Here is a 24,413-nt window from a genome sequence, read left to right as displayed (position 1 = left end):
GTACCATAGACCTTATGGGTAGTGAAGTCCATAAAGTTTTTAAACTTTCCAATTGTTTGTTGGACTTAAGTTTATCAGAAACAAAAAATGTCATATGAATACTATGTGCAGTGATATTGGGTTTAGTTCTTTTACCGAAGACAGAACCATTATAATCAGGGGACATCACACGTGACCGATAGATTCCTAAGGTGGAAAACGTATTCTGTTTAAGTGGTTTCTCACATAATGTTCTTTGGGTTTTAACATGGGAGCGACTTGTGCAGTGAAAGCATTTCATCAGATATTTGGGGATTATAGGATATTTATCCTCACAAAAAGAAGAATATTGTGCCTCTCCTAAGGGAGTCACCACTTCTCCCCAACAGCCATCTCCTCCCATGTGATCCTCCCTCATAATATTACCCCCAGGGTCAGGATCAGGTAGCGGTTGCCTTCGCTGGGCCACATGAGAGGACTTTAGGCTGGGGATCAGTGATGACTCTACAGGATTCATCACAATAGGTTCATGAATAAGCTGTTCCCCCTCTAGGGTGAGGAACAATTCCTTTCGTTCTCCCTGGAGGTTGACTATCTGATGACAAGTTTGACCAGGCACCTATTCATGCCTCCCGAAGAGGTGACAGTTTGGGATCCAGTGGACAGGAAAATTGATTGGTTTTGAGAAGATCTACACACAAATGGAGCTGGGGGCAGATTGCACGGGACTCTTGGACAATGTGAACCATCAGAGCACACAGCAGCTTTTACCATGATGCTTTCAGTCTTAGCCAGGAGGCACAGATGGATGCATCTAAGAAGGCAATTGCTCTCTTTCACCTTTTCAGCTCTTTGGGCAACACCTTGAGAAGAAGGTTTATAGGATGCACAAAGAGAAGTACTCAGGAACTCTTCACCGGGAGCAGAGGTCGCACACCACAAAGACCAGATTCCCTCACTCCAGCTTCCCCAGAGCCCAGAATGGGCTGGACCTGTGGCAATTTGTTTCCTGAGAAAGCAGAGAGTACTCAATCAGAAGAGCAGGCTAACCATGCCACCAAATTCATCTTGTTCCTGAGTGGGCCGTCTCCATCCGGAGCCTGGGGGGAGGCTTCAGCTATTCTACCAGCAATAGCCCCACTCTCTATCACACTCCTAGGTCCTGGAAATCATGGGGCATGGATAGCCAAACAATGTTGACTTCTGCCCTTCTGGCACAGGATGAAAGAGCGCACAATGGCCCGGGAATCCTCAAAAGAAGGCCTATCTTTAAAAGGAGATTCAGGACATTTTGGTAAAGAATGTTGACCAGCCAGTTCAACCGAGGGCCAGGGGTCAGTATTGTTACTGCATGATCTTCTTAGTAGCAAAGCCCACCAGGTACATCCCTAACATCACTGGTTTCTGGGATTCACAAATGGGGCCCCGCATTTCCAGCTTATTGTACTTCCCTTACACATAAGATCAGCCCCAAGGATGCTTACAAATATCCTTGCACACTTAGGGGAGATGGGGAACTGCATGAGGAGGGAATAGTCCTCTATCCCTAGTTAGCTGGCCTATTGATCCTGGGGTCGTCCCAGCTAAACATAGAAAATGGTGGTTCCAGGTCTCAACACTTCTTAACATTACACATATTTCTCCTGAATATACAACAATCCCAGCCAGTTCTATCTCAAGATTTCTATTTTTTAAGTCTGATTCCAGACCAGGGAAAATGGAAAATTCTCCCCCGCTCCCCCTAGAAACAAGTAGCAGATGCATCCTCAGGAATGTCTCATCTTTGCCAGCTGAGGCATGACACAGCCTGGAGGTGTTTGATGATCCAGAGTCTGATAGCAGCCTCCATCTACAACATCCCATGCACATGTCTCCATCTTGCGGGCTCATCTGCACAATGTACCTCATATTCCATGGATTACAAGAGTACTGTCTCGGCCACAGCTCAAATCAGTTCTGCACTTCTGTGGTGGCTGAGTACAGCAAACAATTTGGAGTGGTTCACTCTTAAGCTTCCCCTCCCAGCATTGATAACAATGGATGCAAAGACCAGGGTTTGGGAAACATTCTGTGCATGCACAAATTCGCAGGGGTGCTGGTTCCACTAGAAATCTCTGCTAACTTTCAACTGGCGGAAGCAGGAAGCCATCGGCTGGGCTCTGTTGTTCCATTTACTAATTATCAAGGACACATCGGTCAGGGCCCGGACTAACAGCATGACAACAATTGCCTACATAAATTGCCATGGTGTGTGGGATCCTGATACTTGGCAACAATCACCCTCTCCATAGGTTCTTGGACACAGAGAAACCTGCTGTCACTGGAAACTTATCATATCAGGGGAATTAAGAATACTTTTGCAGACTCCCCAAGCAAGGTAATTCCAACGTCCCAAGAGATGGTACTTACTCGGCACCCTTCAAGAAGATCACTCTGCTCTTTGACCTTCCAGACATTGGCCTATTTGCTTTGTGGTCAAATGCCAACTCCCCCTCTTCTGTTAGAGGTTCCTAAAGAAGGGATCATGCAGGACAAATACTCTGTCCACCTCTGGCCAGCCAGCCATGCTCCTGTTTGCCTTCCCTCTCATGCGCCTGATCACCATGGTCCTGAGTGTGATCAAGTGCAGCAGGGTGGAGTCCTAGTGATCATGTCTTACTGGACCAGGAGGTGTGGGTTCCTCATCCCTTCTGCAGTTGGCAACTCCATCTTCTGCCTCTTCCAAGGTCTCTCTCCCTGGTTATGCTCCAAGGGAACATTGAGCAGAACAGCAACTGGTAATGGGCAGCAGTGGTCAAGCATGAGGTCCTTTGGGGTTTCCACTCTCTTGCTGACCATGGTTTTTGTAGGACCTATACCCTTGACCCTATTCCCTCGCTGGCAAGCTTTTGTAACTTGGTGCAGCATGAACTCCATCCTTTCCCTGAATTGTCATTACTCGCTTTTTACAAATGTGTTTTGACTTAGTTCTGGCCCATTCCTTGCTCAGGGCCTAGTCAAGAGCTTCCAAGGCCGTTGGGGGTCCTTTGGTTGGTTCCAATCAAGCTGAAGTCATAAATACCAGGCTTTGGCAGAGTTTCCCTATCTCTTGGCTTTGGATCAAACCCCTTAATCCAAAGTATGACCTTCCCTTGAGTCTCTTTGCTCTGGCAACTTTGAAATATCTGTCCCTTAAAACCATATTTCAGATTGCTATCACCTCTGTCAGAAGGGTCGACGAGTTAGGGCCCCTTCTCTGCACTCATCCTTATTTGGTGGTACCACCAGGTGCAATCACTCTTAGGAATCGGTCACACACGTGGTCGCTATGGCAGCAGTGGAGGAAGAGTCATCTATATGGGAGATACACCTCTGCAAGATGGCGGCCCATTTTCTCAACATTTGAAGATTCGGTTCCCGGTCTAGTGTTTCCCAAGATGGATGCCGTGTTCCAGAATGACTCATGTGACTTGCCGGCAATACTATTCACATAAGAACCAAACCAGTCTTAAGCTCCTTGCGTTGCTTCGCTCTTTTCTGCAAGCACTGATGCTCCAGTTTATGCGTTCCTTGTTTACCCTTGCTCCTAGCCCCCCAGCCTCCTTGCCTCTCTACTTCTTAGCCCCTCCTCCTCCTTCGCTGAATCTGTTTGGCTCCTTTTCTCGCTTCTGTTGTTTTCAATAGATCCCCATGAGAGTTCCAGTCATTCTGCCTTGTCCCTGCTTGACTTCTTTCTCTCCTTCCTGGTTTCTGCAATGGGGTAATTGGAAAACACCTCCAGCATAACGAAGGGTTTTTACCCGAAAGGGTTTTACCTTGGGCTCTGCCCTGTGAGTACACGCCACCCTGTGCATCCAAGTCGGCGGATGTTCATAGAGGCAGTGTTCGCATTTCAGCGCTGTCAACCCTTGTAACCCAAACAAGTGATTCAGCTTCACCAACAGGTCAGCCCTTATTTACTTAAACTTGACAATCACTCCTTGCTGCAACCCCACATTTAGGCCAAGGTGGTCTCCACATTTCATATGCATCAATATATAGTTCTCCCTTCCCTTCCAGCTGACCTTACGCTCGTGGATGGGGAACTCCTCTTTTATCTGGGCATTTGGTCTATCCTCACCTGGAAAAGGCCTCTGTAGGGATGGTCAATAATGGTTTCAATGGGAAAGAAGGGTTTGCATTGTGCGCGCCATATTAGTGGCTGGGGTAGCCGTGATTTTAGCATGATGTTGCAATTTAGTGTGTTTCTAGTGTAGTTAATGAGAATGGGATGAGAGTTACTATTAGTGTAATTTTATGTATAGTTGATACATTTTAGATTTGCACACACGTAGCAATATAATAACAAGTCTGCAGATAAAGTGGAAATACAATGTAGCTGTGTGGCATGCAATACAGCGCCTAAAGATGGGAAGCAAAGAGATTTATATGTGCATGCGAGAAAGGACATTTGCGGGTTAGGAAGCCACTGTGAAGGGACACAGGAGTCTTGAACATACATGTATAGACATATATATACATGGGGGTTTGCAGGAAAATATGTTTGAGACAGTTGAGGAACAAGGGGTACACAGTGAATACATAAATACATGGTAAGGCTGGATACTGCGTGTACCTCATAGTTGGGGTTTGTGTAGGCTGCAGAAACGTGGGGTGGTGAGATAAACTCTGTGCGACCTAGGAAGCTTGCTGATCGAGGTTGAAGGATGGGGAAAGGCAGCTAACTGCATTTGGACAACTGCAATAACCAGTTGCGGCCAGGCATGGGCTTACCACGTGGTGTTATTGTGGACAGGTGATGCAATCTTCCTGAGAACATGGGAGTTTGTTATTCAGTGACCATGGATGATATGATATGATAGGTTATTTATAAAGTGCTTAATACCCAGAAGTTGCTAAGCACGGACCGAGGGATCGAACCTGTGGTGCTCCGTGTCATCTTGCTTCCAAGGCAGCACATTGCCCCTGAGCTATCCTCCCGAGACCAAATTGGGCCAAGTAATAAACCGATAGCAAGGGGAGTTTAAGGGCAGAGTTGGCAAATGGTTTATGGGTTTAGATCACATTCTCAGGAAAATTATGAGGATGTAGCCAGAGGCCAAGCATGCTGAAATGGTAGCCATTATAGATTAGCGTGAAACGAGAGGTACCAGGGACGTCAGCAAGTCTGGGTGGATAAGATGTTTATCACTGGTTCAAAGGAAGCATGTTTATTTTGCTCCCTCCTCATATTTTTGAAGTGTCCTTGTAAAAGCCATGTGCATCACTCCCGGGGTTAAGAGGCCCTTGGCCAGATGGAGCCTGTAATAAATTAGGATTGTTGTACATGAATATGTAACCATGCGATGATGTCACGACCGACTATGGAAGATCCCAAAAAGGGCTAAGCTGTAGCTATGAACTAATGTAAATGCATGTCAAAAGGGGATGGTGGTTAAGTGAATGTATCCAATGAGGGTGTGGGAACTGAGGGGGATTAGATTTCCTTGTTTAGAGTTAACGAATCATGTTTGGGGGATGACTTTGTAAGGGAATATGTGGGAGTGTGTTTAATGTTGCAATAATGTATATAAGGTGTAACCTGTGTGGGGTTCATAGAGAATCTGGTTAGTTCTGTCTCTACGGAGTCATCTAGCCCCTCCCAGCCATTTGAATACAATAAACTTGCTTTACAGACAAACGTGCACTCACTTCTTGAGAGGTGGGCCTATTTTGAATGAGGAGATTGGATGTCCACGCTGACATCTACCCCTTTCAAACCAGCAACAGATTTTTTGTCACCTTGGGGAAGGTTAACAAGGGGCAAAAGGCTTACACTCTCGCCATCAGTTGTTGGATTAAGAATCCATCTTGCTACCTTGCTCCCTTGTGGGTTCAGCTCCTACAGAGAGCATTCTGTGTTGGTCAAACAGAGGAATGGCGTGGACTGAGGCAAAGGGAACGACCCCTCTGGAAATATGCAGGGCCACCACCTGAGCTACTACAAGCATATTCACATATCACTACTGGCTACACCTCCCAGATCAGGCTTATTATGGATTTCCACAGTAGTTCTGTGGGCCGATATTGCGTGATGACCTCATTCTGCTTCTCTCAGTTAAAAAAGGTTCCTTAGTTTGCAAGCATACATGGGTGTGTTTTTTCTTTCATGGATCAGCGGTTTGATCAGTAATATTTGGTACCTTCGGGGAAGGGGATGTATTTTCCAATGACTTGGTAATATTCATATCCCCCTCCATGGGATAACCGATTGCCATGACTCCTTGGGTATTGAACAGGAGGACTGTGGGTGAGCACTAGCCCAGTGAGGATAGTGTAGCATGCTGAAAGGAGTAAAGGAGATATTCTTTGGATGAATACCTTGAGGAAAGTTGACTTCCTTTTTAAGTGTAGAATCTGACAAAGAAGAGAACTAGGTTTAATTACTGGAGCAAATGTCATATGATGGAGTCTTTCCACGTTGTATTAAGGGGGCGTCATGTAAAGGCCAGCAGTCAGCCCTACCTTGTACTAATAATTGATGGAGAAAAGCGGACAAAGTTGAGTAAATTCTCTTGATTTTAAAAAGCGTCCATCCCTCACTCACTCTGGGCTGGGCCGAATAACAGAACATGCATGTTCCCAGGTTCATTTGGCCATTGGGGGCAGCAATAGTCGGGTGAATTCATTTGAATGGTGGTATAAATCCATGATAAATATCCTTCTAAATAGGTTTGTTGCACAGTCATCTGTGCAATATTTTGAAAGGTGTATACATTTCAATGTCCTCTCTTTCTGTTTCATAAAGTTTCCATAGTTTGGGGTTTGTGAAACACGCCTACGTCCTGTATCGGTGCTTATCAAATTCTTCTACCACTTACTACAGCTTGTCTTTGAAGCCGCCAAAGGAGTCCTGGGTGCTTCTGGACCTGTGGCGCTGGATGACATTGAGTACATTGCAGGAGGGAACTGTGACACTATCAAGGAAGAGGAAAAAACTAAAGGTAAGACCAGGGGCAAATCATGACGCAGGGTTTTAAGGTCCCCAGGGCATCCAACAGCACCTGAAGCAGGAAATCCCCAAATTCTTCAGTTAAAATGTATGCAGCTCACCTTTTCTGATGGGACACACCATAGTTGTGGAATTTGCTCCGAATTCGAAGCTAACTTCTTTCAATCCTATTGTCCTTTTGTATGGTTCTAAAGACATATTGAAATTGGCGTACAGCATCCACTCGGCATCACTTATCTTAAAATTACTGCTAATGGATCTCAAAGTTGACAACCAGGATGTCTTTGTTGTTTTTCTAGTTTTCTCAGTACATTTCATATTTATTTTCATTAGATTTTGTATATAAATAAATGTAAACAAATCGAATCAAACTGAGGATGATAGCTTGCCCAAAATGAATGGGTCATAGTAAACTTTTAACATACAGTTACTATGACAACCACGGTATATGCAGAAAACATCCAAAGGTAATTGAAGACCAACACATGTTTTTGTTCAATTGAATATGGCCTTCTAGAATTCTAAAGGGGTATTTTGTCATGTTTTATTGCCCGAAGATTTAGATACTAGCCCCTAGAACCTCTTACAGACAATCATAAAAACACAATGGGCAAGCTGGCATAAACTGCAAACTAAGATTGTTGCGATTAATTCCATTTCTGTTTTATTGCTCAGGTGGTGCGGAATTGTAAAGGTGAATGCTTCACATAGTGATCATAAATTATGTTGGCGGACACGTTCAATTTGTCATGTGTTTTTTTTGTTGTTTTTAAATGTGTAGTCTATGTGTGAGTGTATCAACTACATGATAAAAGCAAACACAGAGACATTCTCAAATGTGCAAGGGCTGCCATCACATGCTAGGTGCAGCCTCGCGTGGAGAGGCCGAGCGCCTTGCCAAGGTGCAGCAAAATACACGCATCCGCAGTCAGCGTATGCCCAGGTTCAGCCTTGCGTGGCGAATACAGCCATCACATTTCTAGGTGCAGCCCATATGCCAAAGGCAGCCTGGAAAGTTAGTTACAGCCTCACATGCCCTGATTTCCATCATATGTCTAGTTACCGAAACAAATGTCAGAATGCTTGCTACATCTCCAGGTACACAGGCATGGCAGAACCACACTTCCCAGAATACACTCAGCTCATTCAGTGCAGACACTCAAACATGCTCTAGAATACATTCTGCCTCATTATGCAGAACTGCACACGAGTTATACATGGCCCACATATCACTCAGACTAAAATGGCGCAGAGGTCCAAAAGGACTTAATTGCCAACAATACAATGTATCCCAAGCAGGAATGATATCCGGGCAGGACTGTATGTCCTGATATCATCTCACCACAGGAATTCACTATCTCATACAGTACGGGTTCCCTCACATGAAGGCATATCCCTTGTATTCACCTCCCCCGTTGTTCAAATTCCACCACAGGACTACATGTTCCAGAATGCATTATCTTGCACAGTTCCGAGGTGGAACCATTTCCCAGAATGCACACTGCCTCAATACAGCTGTCCTCTGAAACATGGTCCAGAATGTTTTCTGCCTCTTATAGTGCAGATATCCACATTGGACTTCTTTCCCAGAATGCCCTGCAACTGACCTAATAAATATGCCTCCAAAAGACTTTGTACCCCATAACCCAGCCGGCCTCCCTCAATACAGATAACTTCCCTATCACACGGGATAAGGTACTCTGATTCACTTAGTTAAGTGGCAACACACACATGGCTACACACCCATTTCTGTGAATGCACAGTCTCCAACTCATTTAGTACATATTCATGCAGAGGACTATATGCCCCAGAATTACCATGCTGGTTTCACATTTACCCCCCAAAAATGTATATGCAGCTCAGTGTCTAAATAAAATTACTGTGCCAGTTTCAACATTGCCATGCAAGTTGCATACATTCCAGTCATACACTTTAACAAGTTGCATTAGTCTCCAAACATTGCCTTGCCAGTTTCACATTGCCTCCTGAAAATTGATTTATACCAGTTTCAAAAAGAATCCATATTCTTTAGCCCAACACCAACGCTGGTCATTGGGCCGGCTCTCCCCGGATCCGGCACCAGATGTGTAGCCGGATTTCAGATCTGGCCAGAGTCAGCCGCCCCAAACCCCTGCTCTGCGCTGGGGAGAAGGAAAAAAAAAGTGCATGCGAGCAAACTGTAACTTCCTCTGGTGACCCCATCAAGAGGTCACAATAGGAAGTTACAGTCCTCAGACACAACCCGGTCTTCAGCCACGAGACCCAGTTTATTTATTTATTTATGTATTTATTTATTTATGGGATGTTTGTCGGATACATGGACCTGGATTATTTATTTATCGTGTGTGATGTTAATAGGGGTATTTATTTATGCAATGTTTGTCAGATACCTGTATATTTATTTATTTATACAATGTTTGTCAGATACAGGTATCCGACAAACATTGCATAAACAAATACCTCTATTAACATCACACACAATGCAGTCACCCAACTGCTTTCAGAGGGGAGATGCAGGAGCTGTGCCTGGTGTGGTTCAAGTAAAGGAAAACGTTGCTTATGGCGAACAGAAGTCACTGTGTTTGAATAATTCCCCAAGGGGAATTTTTTTTAAAAATATAAAATAGGATGCATGTTGTGCATTTTAAAGAATATTTACTGAGCAACACTGGTCAAAACTATTATCCGCGTAGTGAAGTAACTCATCACCAGTGCCATGGAAGTGGCTTAAAGTGGAATTGATATATAGTTTTGAAAAGAAGCAACATGAAAGAAATAGCGCCATTTGAAACTATTAATTTGGACATTTCCTTTGATCGGAGGTCAACTGACAGCTCCCCCCCTTAACCCTGCCTCCTCTGGCTCTGCCACCCCCCCAAACTCGGCCTTTGTAGGATTCCCCACCAATGTTTTTCAATTTCCACCACTGGCCAACACAACCCCCCAAATACTGGGTAGTGCCAGACACCCCTCCCCCGCCCGATTGACTGACTCTTCAGCTTCCCCTCTCCTGTTCTATCTCTCTCGCTCCTGTCTCAGTCCCTCTCTCCTCTTCCCCATAGCCTCCTTTCTCACTCCAGCCCTCTCTCCCTTGCAGCCTCCCTATCATGTGTTGCGAATACAAAGGGGGGTACTTGCAAGTTAGGTTAGATAAATAAATAAATGGTTCCACATGTCTCATATTAAAAGCAATGCATTCTCCCACACAGACATATTGTAATATTTATCCTTGCGGTTTCTCAGGGGCATTTCTAGGTCTGAAAAGATCTGAAGCTACGCTAATGTTGGGACTATCGGGATTCGGGGCTAGCTAGCCTTTTGGTTGTAGCCCCAAAGCATTTATCCACGGCTGCAACCAAAAGACATGGGACTATAGCACCTTCAGTTCCCCCCACCCCTTAGACGCGACAGGCAATGCTGCTGGCCTCTTGGTAGCACAACGAGGAAGCACGGAGAGGTGGTTTCATCCATGCAACTTCCGGGTTCACTTTCTGGATGTGCCACTGAGTTGAAGACCATGTCCGCCTTCACTCCAGTGTATGCGCCAGCACAGTCCCGCTCGTGTCTATGGGGAGAGTCGTCATTGTGCACGTGTGACGCCCTCAGGATTGCACATTGCCACACATGGGCATGCATGGACTTGCCTGTTCTGGGTGCAGCGGAGAAGTTGCTCGCTCTCAGTGCAGCCGCTACTGCTGTGAGAATGAGCAGTCCGCTGTGATCTTGGCTCCAGTCCGGTCACCCAACATCCACGATGGAAGAGCCGCCAATGCTCACGTGCAAATATATAGCTCTGCTTAGCAATTATCTGGGAGTGTGATGGTGACATGCTTTAGTGATTGATTGTTGATCTTAATGTGTGTGGGTTGTTTTTCCATTCAGCTGTGTGAACTCCACCCTAATCTCACCTTTGTGGAAATTATGAAGGATGCATAACTGGCTGAGGAAACTCACAATGCTCTACACTTTCTGTTTGCAGAGAGGACGGACAACACGGCAATTATCGTGTTTGGTGTCCTCCTGGGGATCATTCTGCTGGTTGTTGCTGTTGCTGCAGTCCTGCGCTGGGTGAGGAAGAGGCAGCAAACGCAGCATTCTGAGGAACCAGCACGCGTGGAGGGCCTGGCCGGCTTTGACAATCTCACATTTCAGCAGGTAAAACCCAGCACTCTTTAATGTGGGTATTTTGATACCCACGGCATGAGAACGACATCTTTGGAGGTAGCATAGCAGTACGGTAATTCTCCTTGTCACCAAGGACCACAACAGTTTCCGAGATGGTGTGAGAAAAAAACCCGGGATTAGCAATCATGAGAGGGCAAGCACAAGGCTGCATTTTGAGACATTCGATGGAAATGGAGGCCTTTCATGTGATATTTTTACCGAAATAGAAACACCTCCACTGAAATGGCTATTTAAAACTTCGCAACACAGCTGTGCCTTGTGACTCTATATTTTATGTTGGCAATACCTAACGCAATGGAACCTTTGTTGTTGGCCAGCAGCTTTCCCAGCACAATTTGGTTATGGCCTATAAATTATACAGAGAAGACTTTTCTGAAGGAATGATATGATATGATAGGTTATTTATAACACGCTTAATACCCAGAGGTTTCCAAGAGCGGACCCGGGGATCGAACCTGTGTTGCTCTGTGTCGTCTTGTTTCCAATGCGAGCACGTTGCCCCTGAGCTATCCTCCCAACACTAAGGCTTAGTCCCGAGACTAAGGCCAGTGGGCAGTATCCAGGCATCTCCTTGGGCATGGTGGTGCAGGTTTGCCAAGTCTACTACGGATACGGAAGTGCCCACGAGTAGTGCTAGGTCTGCAGTTTTCTAGCTTCACCCACCCCCAGAACCTTCAGCCCGATCTGTCGTAATAAGCAGTTTGCTCGAAGTTAGGAAAGTCTGCGCTGGGCAACTCTACCTCTGTCTCAGACACCGCAACCCTAGGGCTTGCAATGCTGAAGAGGCTTCTAAAAGGCAGTGAAGCCTCCATCGAGATATTGTAACCCTAGAATTTCGTCCACTCCCCAGTGCACTGTGCCCAGGTTTCTGTAGCGAGATTGTAATTGGTGATCATTGTTGGCTCTGGGGTTCCAAAGCACGCGTAGCAGTCAGTAAGAAGGTACCTCCCAGCTTGAAGCAGTCTTCAAGGAGTGACCCTATGTCTGTTAATACAGAAATCCCTATCACAATGTGTACAATTAGCTTTTGGAGTCTGTCTTTGCTCTTCAACGTTTCATCTTCAACACCCCTTGTCCGCAGGTGCACACGGCCTATGCATCTCGTAAAGTAAGAACAACTGTTTGCCAAGATGCTGTATCTGTGTGAACCCCCCACCTGCAGCAGTACCCAGGTATCGGCTGGAGTGAGGCCATGTCTGTTTAGCAACTCTCAGGACCTTCAGCTCTCGATACCCGGGGCATCACCTGGAAAGTGTCAAGAAGTCCTCCACCTGCCCAGACTGCGAACCTCTGCACCTGCCTCCACCACGTGGCACTTGAATAGAGAGTGCCCAGGCAGCCGACTAAATGGCCCGGTCACCCCAAACCTACGCTACAACATGTGTTTGAAAAGTGTGTTCTCACTTCTCGCCAGCTGTTCTGCAGAGTGTAATAGTACCATCCGCTCTTCCATCCCACCAATATAACCGATCCTCTGTTAAGTAAATACTCTAATACTGCAGCCTGGCCTGCGCTCACTCGTGCTCTCTGATGTCCTCTTCAACTTCTGCTCATGTAGATACTGATGGCAGCGCATGGCTGGGTTATGCAGATAACTTCTAAAGGAGTTCAGCCTGAACCCCACAACGGCCTAGTCCACCTTATAACCAATACCAAGCACAAAGGGTCTTCTAACTGGACTCGGCAGCTTGCAGAGCAGTCAATGGGCCTCATTACGACCCCGGCGCTAAACCATGGTGCTATTAGCACCATGGTCCATGCCGGGGTCCGCCATGGTGAATGGCGGAATTACCGCCCCATTCCAAGGTTGGCGGGGTGGTAATTCCCCATTCACCATGGGCCCTTCCCCATTCCCATTTTTGCCCCATAGGGCTCAATGGGAATGGGGAAGGCGCTAAGTACGGTGCCGCAAATTGCGGCACCATACTTAGCACCAAGGTCCCTTTGGGGCACCCTACTTTAACGGCTGGTAAAACCAGCCGTTAAGGTCGGGTCCCGCAAAGGGACCTCGTAATTAGACGCTAATAGGTTAACGGCGCCGCAGCCTGGGTCGTAATGAGGCCCAATGTCTGAGCAATGTGCTGGTTGTTCTCCTTCATTGTCAAGCAAATGTCATCATTTATTCCGCAAATTTCCATCAAATGATTTTGATTTTGATTTTCAAGACATTTGTTTAATCACCCAGGCATTCCACATTAAATGTGATGTGCTTGTCAACACCAGCATCTTAACCAATACTAGTCCAATTGCTAACAATAAAGTTTAATTATATAGTATAAAAACGTAACCTTAACGTAACAAACTAAAAAGGCACTGACACGTTTCAAGCGTATTATTCGATTAAGACTTCCTCGTGCTTTGTCAAGACCAACACATGCCAAATCAGAAATATCTACATTGTATTCGAATGTGCTCGATGCTGTAAATCTTTGGGATAAATGTGTGTAACGTTTGTATTAATAGAAGTATAGCTCATCACATTGCAGTTCTGATTGCTAAAGAAAACCAATACTAATGCCTGCTTGTAACAACTTACTGACCTTTGGATTTATCTTTGGGCCATGTAACATACAAGACATGCGGGCTCTTTATTCAACAAGTAACTATATAAAGTATTTTCTTTAATTCATGTAACATGCCTAATGGTTTTGGAACCTGGGAAATTCAATGAACCATCCTATCCAAATGCACAATATGGAGGTATGAATGAATGATCATAAGTCACTTATGGGCAAAAAAAAAAGACTGATTAATATCTTCAAATTTAGGTCAATAAATGTCATAGCAACTTTAAAATTGGACATCTTTTGAATCAATAAGTATGCCCCGGTGGTAGAAAGGGTCGTACTGGGGTATACAACTGTCTCAGGCACCATTGAAAAAGTGGCCCACAGTTGCAAATGGCAAGTCACTCCTTTTGTGACACGGTTTGAATAGTACCCAAGGGAGAGTTTTTTGATAAAATGTGATGCAAATTGTGCAATTTAAAGAATATTTATACAAATCAGCAACAATGGTCAAAGCTACTAGCCACATAGTAACTCATCAAACTGGCCCTCATTGGCCAAAAAAGTGGACCACTTTGACCAAAAAAACAGGCGCACAGTAGCATTTTGCATTTTTGGTTCGGGCATTGCCCTGTTGCCCTATAGGCCAGTCCGATCCTGGTGCTAGAAAGAGGCTCCAAAATGTAATTCGGAAAGTCTCTGAAAAGGTAAGATAATTAATGATGGTCTTTAGGTATATGATAGTGGCAATGGTCTTAATTTGCCCAAATAGTAACAATAAAAGTTAAGAAAAGAAAGTTATATGCAGTGCCTTACAAAGTTATAGCTTCTGCATCAATGGAGGCCCTGTCAGCGTTGAGAGCGCAATCTCTGTGTGTTAGTTAATACTTGCAACAACAAAGAAAGGGCATGTTGTTAGTTGGCCACCATGTTGCAACCAAAGAGGTAATTAAGCATTGTTGTTAACAATAAGAATACTGTTGGTTGAGATTCTTATGGGCATCACATTTGATGAAGAATGTCTGGTTTGTTAAGATAATACCTGCTGCAAATTAGAAATTTTGAAAATATCAATTAGAATGACTTTTGTTAAGTAAGTTATATGACATAATCTAGTATACAAGGTAAGTCACTTCAGCTAACATGGACGGGTTCCTTCACGGCATCTTCATACATTCCTTTCTAAGCAATAGGTAAGTTGAGGCGGCCACAGGGCCTCATAGTGTGCTCATCCGAAGACCTAAACAAACAATGAGCGTGGCAGTCTCTACTGAGAAAATGATCTCTACAGCCTCCTGCATTCTCTGTTTCACTAATCCCAAACAGTTCCTCCAACCAAGGTTTCAAAGTCTACACTGAATAACCTTATTTCTGAAGCTCTGAGCAGGTGGGCCTCTCTTGAAGTGTCTCACTCTTGATGGTTACATGTCTTTATACAGAGGAAATGTATACCGAATGCCCATATATCAAATCTTTTATCTTGAAGACCTTTATAGTGAAGGCATTTTTTTAAGGTGGGTCCCCCCAAGCCCCTGTTTCCCACCCCTAAAAACACATCCCAACCATTTACCCACAAAATGGTTACCCCACCCTAAATATAAATATACCTTTACCCCATCCTAAATATAATCAATATAAAGGTTTTCAAGATAAAAGATTAGATATATAGGGTCTTCAATATACAGGATTCGATATAAACACTGTATATCACTTTTGAAGTTTGTCAGTCTCTGCCAAGCCCCTCTGACTCTGGAACACCGCCAGCTCCTCGGACCATATGGACCCAGTATTAAAGTTGAATGACAAAATGTCTTCTAACACTGGTGTGCCCTGAAAATAAAATGCAGAGGGGCCCGAACCACGTACACTTGATCAATTATTGTAAGTCTTTCATATTGAGCCAGAAATTAACCTACGCCGCCTTTATATTAGACAACGCATCTCAGAGGTTAATGGGCACAGGTTATCATTTGCCTTTTCACCACATAATTGTGACTGGAGCTGACACCATTTTTGGATTTTAGCTTGTGTTTGCACTTTATATCTGTTCCTTTGTCACTTAATGATTATAACCTTCACGTGATGATTTTGCTGTGTTCCAGTGAGTTCCTCTGCAACAAGAAATACAAAAAAAAGCTTTGTGTTCCTGTGACGTAGTGGGAAATAATAGAAGCACATGGGCCTGTTCTAGTGTAAGAAAACAGCAGGGGTCCTTCTCGAAGGCTGTCAACAGAGGGGTCCCAGATTGCCACTACGAGCAGCAACGTTCACTCACATGTTGGAGAAGGAGGGCGGGGGGGCAAATCCAACTTTAAGGCAGGAAAAATACTCAAAGCAGCCCTGCTTGCAGGGGTCATTGAATGTACAGAGCTAGAAATGGTTTAAAAAGTGAACCAAAACCATCCAGTTCACCCATGGAAAGGTCAACAGGACATTTTGGAGTTTTCCAACATATTTTAACCAAACTAAATAGTCCTTTAACTCCAGCTAAACAGTCACCAATGCCAAACGCATGGGAATATTTGGTAGTTACAGTGTAGAAGGTATCAGGAGTACATACATTGCAGAAATCTTTAGAAAATATTCAGCAGTTGTCATTTTGCATCTTCAGGTTCAGAGAGAGGGAAAGGGGAGAATTAGATGAAAGAAAACTATGGAAAATAGAGAAACAGTGGAAGAGTGGGGAAACGTCTTCAATGCACCCCAGCAACATTGTCCCACCTCCAATGTTCCAATGGGCTCATCCAGCACTGTCAGACATACTCTTCTGATGACCCGAACACATGATTAGAAAACCATCACAAAAATACTAAAATAACAGAAACTCCTAAATTAGTGGTACCCAATGAATGGCCTTTTCATGTGTGTCCTACTCATGAGCCCTAGTCATCCTTAGTTTGACTCCTGATGCGCATCCTGCATGACCCTAAGGGAAGTTGGTGTACATGCCTGTGCCCTAATAAGATCCATTTCAGAAAGCATCGCTCAGAATCATTAAACTCTGTGTTTGATATTCAAGTCCATGATTCTCACTTGGCCGCCTGATGTATAAAACACTGTTTGTGCTTGTTTTCAGGACACAGTAAGTTTCTCTGATGACTCCTGAGGAAAGCCCAGACCCTGCTCACCCACCAATCCAAAGCTGGTATGGCTCCTTGCATCAGAACAATGGTTTATAAAGGTTGGGACCAAAGAAAATCACCGCAAGCATTGAAGAAAGAACAAAAAGCAGTTTGTGCCCTAGCCCGATGAACAGTAAAGGTCTGATTGCAACAATGCTTCCCAACAAACCTCCCTCAAAAGAAGAACATCCAGCATTGTCTTCAAATTTCATCAACTTTGCACTCGTGCTACCCACATCCGCAAATGTAGAACATGGCTGCTTGCTTGGTTCCTCATAAAGCATTGTTGCATACACATGGAGTCTTGTCTCCACATTCAACACTGGTTATCAATAAGGTCCTCCATGCAATTACCTGGGAACCATAACACAACTTTTCCTATATTCCTGTGGATTAGCATCTGGCAGTGAGATGCTGAAGAGGACATCAGATGGTTGGGGCACGCCCATTTCTACAAAGAAAGGACATTGATGGGGAGGAAAGCAAATCTTCTCTCATTGGAGATATAGACACTCACAGGCTTCGCAAGATTCCTTGCCTTCAGATCATTAATGGTGGCATCATTATTCCGCCTCTAACCAGGATGTTTAACTTCATGTTTTCCTTTTTCCAATGGGTTACAATGGTTTTGAGCAAATTAAATCAATCCAGCTACAAAGGCCTTGTGCACAGTGGAAGAATGGACATGCAATCGGCTGTGTGGCAAAGACTTTTATGCTACAGACCAGTTAAATGACTTAAGCCTGGTTAAAACATTTCCATCTGGGGGAATTCAGTGAATTCTATAGAATTTTGGTGAATATCTCAGCATTTCAGCGAGCAAAGACACAACTTTATTTTCATCCTTTGAGCGAAAAACGGCACTGACGGTTTGCTAGATTTACAAGTATTTAATTCTGTCTCGACAATAAAAATCCATGCTTTTCTGGCAAATTGCATACATTTTACACAGAAAACGAAGCATGAAAATTGATTTTAATTGCTATGAAAACCCGAATTTTCAGGGATTTCACATCATGTTTTGGAATTGGAAAGATTTATCACTCCCCTCATCTTTCGCACTCCTTTATTGTGCCCATAATTTGCAAAAATAAGAAGTAACAAAAGGTTCCCATTTGGCTTGTAAAAACTACAACAAGCCATTCCTACCGCTTTAATAGAGCATTGGGCCTGACAGTGGGCTACCATAGCAACGCTTGTTAAAGCTGCCTTCCCTTGAGCCAGGGTGTAGTAATCGCCACTCTGCTGAACCAATGTAATGAAAGACTAAAAATACTTGTTCTCGACTTACTCTTGCATCAGACCTGTGGTCATTGAATTCTGCAGGTTTATAAATACAAATAAAAATTAGAAAATACCATGGGGCTGTCTTTTTGCCAAGATCATGATCTATTGCCACACGCAGTTGCGAAAGATCCGTGAACTGGGATGAAGCAAATATTCTGCGTGCTAGGCACTTACTTATGGTGGCACTACTCTTGGGGCAGCAGCATGCATCTGCCTCTACGTAGATGCAGCTACAGGAGGAGGTGAAGCTACAGGAAGGAGCTGTGTCATATGAAGATCTGAGATTTTAAAAAGACCCGAGAAAGATGGTGAACAGTAGAACATTTAGGGGAAGGGACAAAGGAGAGAAGTGCTAGCCTAACAAGCTTAATCAGAAGAAGCAAGAACCTCAGGTACATCAAACACCTGGTGGGCTAGAGGGGAGGAGGGACAAACATATGGCAAAGTATCAGTAAGGTGACCGGAGATTAGAGCGAGGACCAGAGGGATAGGAGGAGGAAAGAGGGACCAGAGGAGAATTCCCGAAGAATGAGATTATTGTAAATCGTTGAGGAGGAAGGAAAGCAGAAGGGGTTGGGAACCAGTATCAGCCCTCTATGTCAGGAGTAGGAGGCCTCATATCCTCCCAACCTATCAAACAGTTCAAGTGGCTGGGGGGCCTGGGTTCGGAGGATTGGACTGCAGCGACCGGAGATCATTTGAAGAGAATCTCCCACCAACAAGCTGACAAGGGAGAAAGAGGGAGACATCAAAGGCAAAGGAAAGAAGCATAGGAGACACGGAAACATCCCAGACAGTGAGTGACCGAGAACACACAAGGAATGCCAGGAGCTAGACTCGATTGTAAGACTGTTTAATTCCTAAATACCTTTTGGATGTGTTAAAATCCATGGAGAAGGTGGAAAAAAAATCCATGGAGAAGACATCCTGCTATTTAGCTCATTGACGCCATTACATGTTAAGAGAATGAACCCACATTTTTGGGGAGGGGAGGTCTTCACTTTTCTGGTGTAGAGCTCTCATTGATCACACTCATCTTTGGAAAGTGGCCAGAGGTGTTATGCAGCACCTGGATAAAGCTCCTTCCGTATCGGACAGAGAAGGACTTGAACTGTGAAAGAACTGCTAGAAAATTAAGTTGATCTCCTGAAAGATCAGATCCTTCGAGTGCATTCACAGCAATAGCTGTGAATGCAGTGGGAGCAGTTATGAATGCAGTCATTGCAATGAGAGCACAAGCTCTCATTGCAATGGTGTGCAGGAATGCCCTTTTACAGGCAAGAGACACCAACGATAGGGGAGGTCGCGTCTTGCAAACATTCTGTGGCAAAATTGTCATGGGTCCTACTGCCACCAGCTCTGCTGACCTCCACCCTTAACACCTTGCACCACAGATTCAAAGCATAGGAAGGTTGCACAAGCACAACCTCCATTGAGGTCAGGAGGGTTGTATGTGAATTTATGAAATATAGTAATGCTGGAGGCTACACCTTATTAATAAATCCTGTTCTTCTCCAGCATTTTATCTTTTATAGTTTCACATGGTTATGAGAATGTAGATGGAGTAGCAAGCAATATGTGCCCAGGAGGTGGTACCAGATGTTGCTCTTCATTTGAAGAGATTTTGCAAGATGCATCATCCCACCAGAGTATCCAATATTTCATCTTGTTCAGTGCAATAGTGCATGCAGAACACCCTCATCGATCTTCAGGTTGCTGATCTGCAGTTGATCTCAAGGGGAGATTGCAAGGGATGCAGAGGTTGCAGCCGTCCCTCTCATGGAATGACCGTCATCCTGCCTGGTAACAGTCCTTTCGTTGCCACCCAGCAGTATTTGATGCAGTCCATAATCCATCTGTTCTGAGAAAGGGGGTTGACAGGCAAATTTCATATGTTGTGGTGACAAGTCTTCTTCCGTTTTATTAGTGCCTAAGCCCAGTTAGTGTTCCTGTCCTATAACAGATATAAAGCATGAAGGCTGTATGGGGTCATGTTTCTGCGCTCGGTTTGTCATAGAGGATGAGCGTATAGTTAAAGTAATGCCCAACAAAGGATTTAGTTAGTCTAATTGCTATTTATTGACTTCACTCTTTGGTTTCAAGTTGTATATAATTCATATGTTGCTGCACATATTTCTTGGGTCCTTAGTTGTCCTACAGGATTTTCTGTGCATGTATGGTCTTCTAACATTCAATATGACTTCTATTTTCTCTGATTTAAGTCTCTATTGAAGTCCTTATAGTTATCAGTATGAATTACTGTGTTTCTTATGCCTGTTTGCTATTCTTTACATGGTTGTAGTTCCCAACACGTGTTTGGCCACACTTTTAGATGTGGATCTTCTGGAGGATCTTTTGATTACAATTCTTTACATCTTCAACAAGGATATATACAATAAATATAATGGGAAACCCTGATTGATGTGTAATCATCAATATAAGTACATTGACATTCTGCTTCTAGAGCATTCTTATATATTACTCACCCTAGTTGATTCTATTCAATGTGCTTCTTGATGTTTTCCATCACTATTCAGAATGTTGCCATTGTCTGAAATAAATGGTACATGGTACGGAATAGGACAAAATGACTGAGGGCAAAAAGTCCGACCGCCAAAGTTCCGACCCCCATTTTTCCACAGATATATATGGGGGGGGGTAAAGTTAATAAAAATGTATAGGGGTAAATTGAGGGGCTGTGGGGGGTCTCCCCCACATATATATTTGCGAAAAAATTGAAGAAAACAAAAAGCTCGGACTTTTGCATTCGGTCATTTCACGCAGATCCCATTGTAATCCCTCTTAATATTTCTATCGGGAGTCTATGTAATTGGCTCAATCATTTCATTGTCATGTGCTAAGGATTACCAAATAAGGACAGAAGGAAATAAGTTAACAAAAGTTTCTAGAAATAAGGTGCTGGATATGATAGCCCTGCATTAAATTCACTCTCTAACGCCGATCCGTATCTATTTGCTGCGGCCATAGAGACTGAGGGTGCTTTTTTTGGATGCACCATAAGCAATAGCTAGTTGCAAAGTATGCCTGAATTCCTTAGTTCTGTCAGTGTATTAGCTCAGGGCCCTTTACACACCTAACGTTCCAAACCACCGCTCAGCTGCGGCTGAAAGGTCCTTAGAGAACACTGCCAAAAGGACTTCTTCACTAATGGGGTAGTAAGACCATTTTAGGAAGCAACATAGGAACTATCTAAAGTCTCATAAAACGGACTGGCACGCGGTGCGTACTGGGATACAATCCGTTACCTGGATATCCTTGGAGACTGGGCTGTAACTTAATTCCTAAAGTAATGGATAACACGCTGAAACAGGTAGCCATTTGTGCCTGAAATACGATGAGAAAAGTCTACTAACATCCAACAATATCCAGGGTAATGACTGCATGTATATTGACTAATGAAGCTCCGCACAAGACATTTACAACAAAGATGAGGTCGTCTATTTGATAACTACACCACGTTATCAGAGTGTTCAAGAATTATCACTGGAAACAGGATAACATATAAGATATAAAATGGATGTCCAAAAAAATCTTGCACTGATAAAAGCGGCAGCGCCAAACCCATGTTGCCAAGTTACAACACGTTATTTGAGCAATGTTACTGCAGATTAAGGCAGACACAAGGATTTTTTGTTACAGCTGTAATAACTCAGTATTAACCTTTCCTTAAGAAAGCTATCTTCTGCTTGAGCAAGTTGTTTTCAGAAATTCATTTATAAAATGGGTCCAAAGTGCGACCTGGTCTGGCTGGAACCTGATGTACAATTCAGTTGCCAATACAGCCTGAAACTTCACTGACCCTGCGTGCTAGCATTATCCCTACAAGGAATGCCATCTTCCAAGTGTCGTTTTAAGTTTGCATAATACACAGGTTCAAAGGGCACTGGCATGAGTCAGGTGAGCAACACATTCCATATACAAGCCTTCAGCTGAATCGGTGTCTGGTTTTACCCCTGCTAAAGCAGTATCCATCACCCTGCCAAACACCTGGACTTTGTTTGCACATCTGGTCTAAAGTCTGTGCATTGCAACCATGGCTGCCCAAGGAGGAGTTATCCAATACTCATATTACAGATCCCTGTGTCTGCTACCTCCAGAACTGTCTTTATAGAATACTTAGAGGCAAACTTGACTGCTTGTAAAATGTCCTGCTTTCTTTTTTCTAGTCTTCCGGTAGATAGGGACGCATCATTAAGATGTTTTTCCCCACAGATATCTATCACACCTGGTTAGTATCACCACTGCCTGGGAAGCTCTAATAATTAAGGAAGCTCACTTGAAAAATGTTTATCCAGTGCTTTCCGTTTTTCTTTCCTTCTTATGAGGTGGCCTTTATGTCACATAGACTGGATTAAACTACTGTTGTTGTGCTGCAGACACCACAGCCGAGTCTGGTATGGCGAGACCTCTTACACACATGTTTAAACCATACAGTTCTTCTCCATGTGAAACAGCACTGTGGCAGTGTTTAAGAAACCATGAGGCCTTTCTTCCAAACGTTCCTTAGCATAGAGGTGGAGCACCCTGCTTTGTCCTCCACCCACCCAAATGCGAAGAAGTACCCACCATCTTCTGGGTCTTTTTGGGCATGGAGTTCAAATTCCTTGGTCGCGCACTGTATCAGAGGGATGTATGAGAGTGAGTCCTCAAATATCGAACGTCTGTGAGGCGATGGAATGGGGACATCCTTTGGTCGTATGTAATCATTTCAGGTTTTCTCCTCATGGGCTGATGGATACCCCTGTGGTTGGTCTGTAAAATGAAAGTCTCTCCTTCCTGTGGAGGGCTTACACATTCTACAAAGTACACGTCTATGCCTCCTCTTGTCACTTCTTTTTCTAAAAGGATACTCTCACCTGTACGGTTCAGGATAGGTTGTTTATGGTGTTGTAAATTAGCCTTTTTCCTCCCCTTGTTCTCTGCGAGTATAGCTCTCATTGAAGAGATGTTTTCTCCCTAGTAGAAGCAACTCAGTCTCTGGGTCACTGGGGTCTTGACTCTGCCCTGTGATTTTCTCTTTCTTTCACTCCCTGCTCATTTCTCTCCTGCAGCTGTTTCCTTTTTTCCTCGTCTTGCTTTTTTTTGCTTCCTTCTTTTCTTCTCCTTCCCTTGCCTTCTCCTCTAGTCTGATTTCAATATCCTTCGGCTGTTCTTGGACCTGATACTCAAATGTCTTTTCCTTAGCCTGCGATGCCAAGGCTGATGCTCAAGTCTCCAATGGTGATCACCCCTCTTTCACCAGTGGTGGGAGGGATCGGCTTTGGCATCCTGATGTTGCCGGTACCCATGATGGCGCTGATTGAACTGACGCAGATGTCTCTAGCGTTGCTGCTCTAGGTGCTGAGTATGGTCAATATGGTGACGTTGAAGGTAAAAATGATATAGAATTCTATGAAGGCACTGATGTGGATTGTCTTAGTGTCACAGATAATGGTGGCAATTACTGTGATAGTCTTGTGTTGGATGAGCCGACGGTTACAAACCACCCTGAGTAGCAGCAGATTCAGTGATTGATGTCAGGGATAGCCAACTTCAAGTCTGCAGTGGAACACAACGGAATCTCACACAGACAGTGGTTTGAGAGGGTTGCATGTCCTTATACCGAAATATTTTATAAAGAATGAACATATATAGAATATTATATAACGAAACATTTTATAGAGAATACCCTTATTTATTTATTTATTGTGGGGGGTCCCCCCAAAAAACCCAGTTCCGACGCCTAAAACCCCACCCCAACCATCTCCCAAAAATCTTTAACCCTTTACCACACCCCTAAATGCATTTTCTATAAAATGTTTCGTCAAAAAATATTCGAGATATGTTCAATTCTATGTAAAATATTCGATATAAAGGATGCATATCTTTGAGAGGTGTGGGCAGGGTGTAGATGTCTGCAGCTTTTTTTTTATTATTCGACTAACCTTGCTTTCCTGAGCTTTGTTTGCGTGTTCTTTGACATGCCAAAAGCACCATGTTCTGATTCTGCATAAAGAATTCTAATTGCCCTTTCTTTTCTGGGTCTATTGAAAAGGATTGACAGATGTCACAGGCACGCACCTTATGGTGAGGATATAAATAATAAACAGTTCTTGTGTGGATCTTCCTCCGAGACATTTATTTGCCCACATTTATAGAGGCTCCTACTCCTTGTTTCTGTCATCTTCTCTGCTGTTCCTGGCTCAGAGGCTGTCATAAAGAAAAATATCACTCTCTAACCAAGTAAGAAAATTCTTCTCTAGAGGTACGCTTGAGCATGCTGTAAGAAACCTATGTACGATCTCCTAGGGGCGTACTTAGGAGGTCAACAGGGCTGGTGGCTGTTGCAACAAAACAAGTCGC

At 44.0% G+C, this 24,413-nt stretch overlaps 1 protein-coding gene across 1 annotated transcript in view; it reads left to right on the top strand.

Moving 5' to 3' along the window:
- Positions 1-20,466, top strand: part of MAMDC4 (MAM domain containing 4) — a 498,376-nt gene extending 477,910 nt beyond the window's left edge. The window contains exons 29-31 of the mRNA XM_069609267.1: positions 6,824-6,941; positions 10,929-11,104; positions 16,718-20,466. Coding sequence (XP_069465368.1) covers positions 6,824-6,941; positions 10,929-11,104; positions 16,718-16,747 — 324 coding nt within the window. The 3' untranslated portion in view covers positions 16,748-20,466. The remainder of the gene's footprint in view (positions 1-6,823; positions 6,942-10,928; positions 11,105-16,717) is intronic.
- Positions 20,467-24,413: the final 3,947 nt, after the last annotated feature.

The sequence above is a fragment of the Ambystoma mexicanum genome, chromosome 8, assembly GCF_040938575.1.
Source record: "Ambystoma mexicanum isolate Mex_15411 chromosome 8, UKY_AmexF1_1, whole genome shotgun sequence".
Lineage (NCBI taxonomy): Eukaryota > Metazoa > Chordata > Amphibia > Caudata > Ambystomatidae > Ambystoma > Ambystoma mexicanum.
Note: the sequence above shows the minus strand (reverse complement) of the source record. Positions and strands in the feature narration are given on the sequence as shown.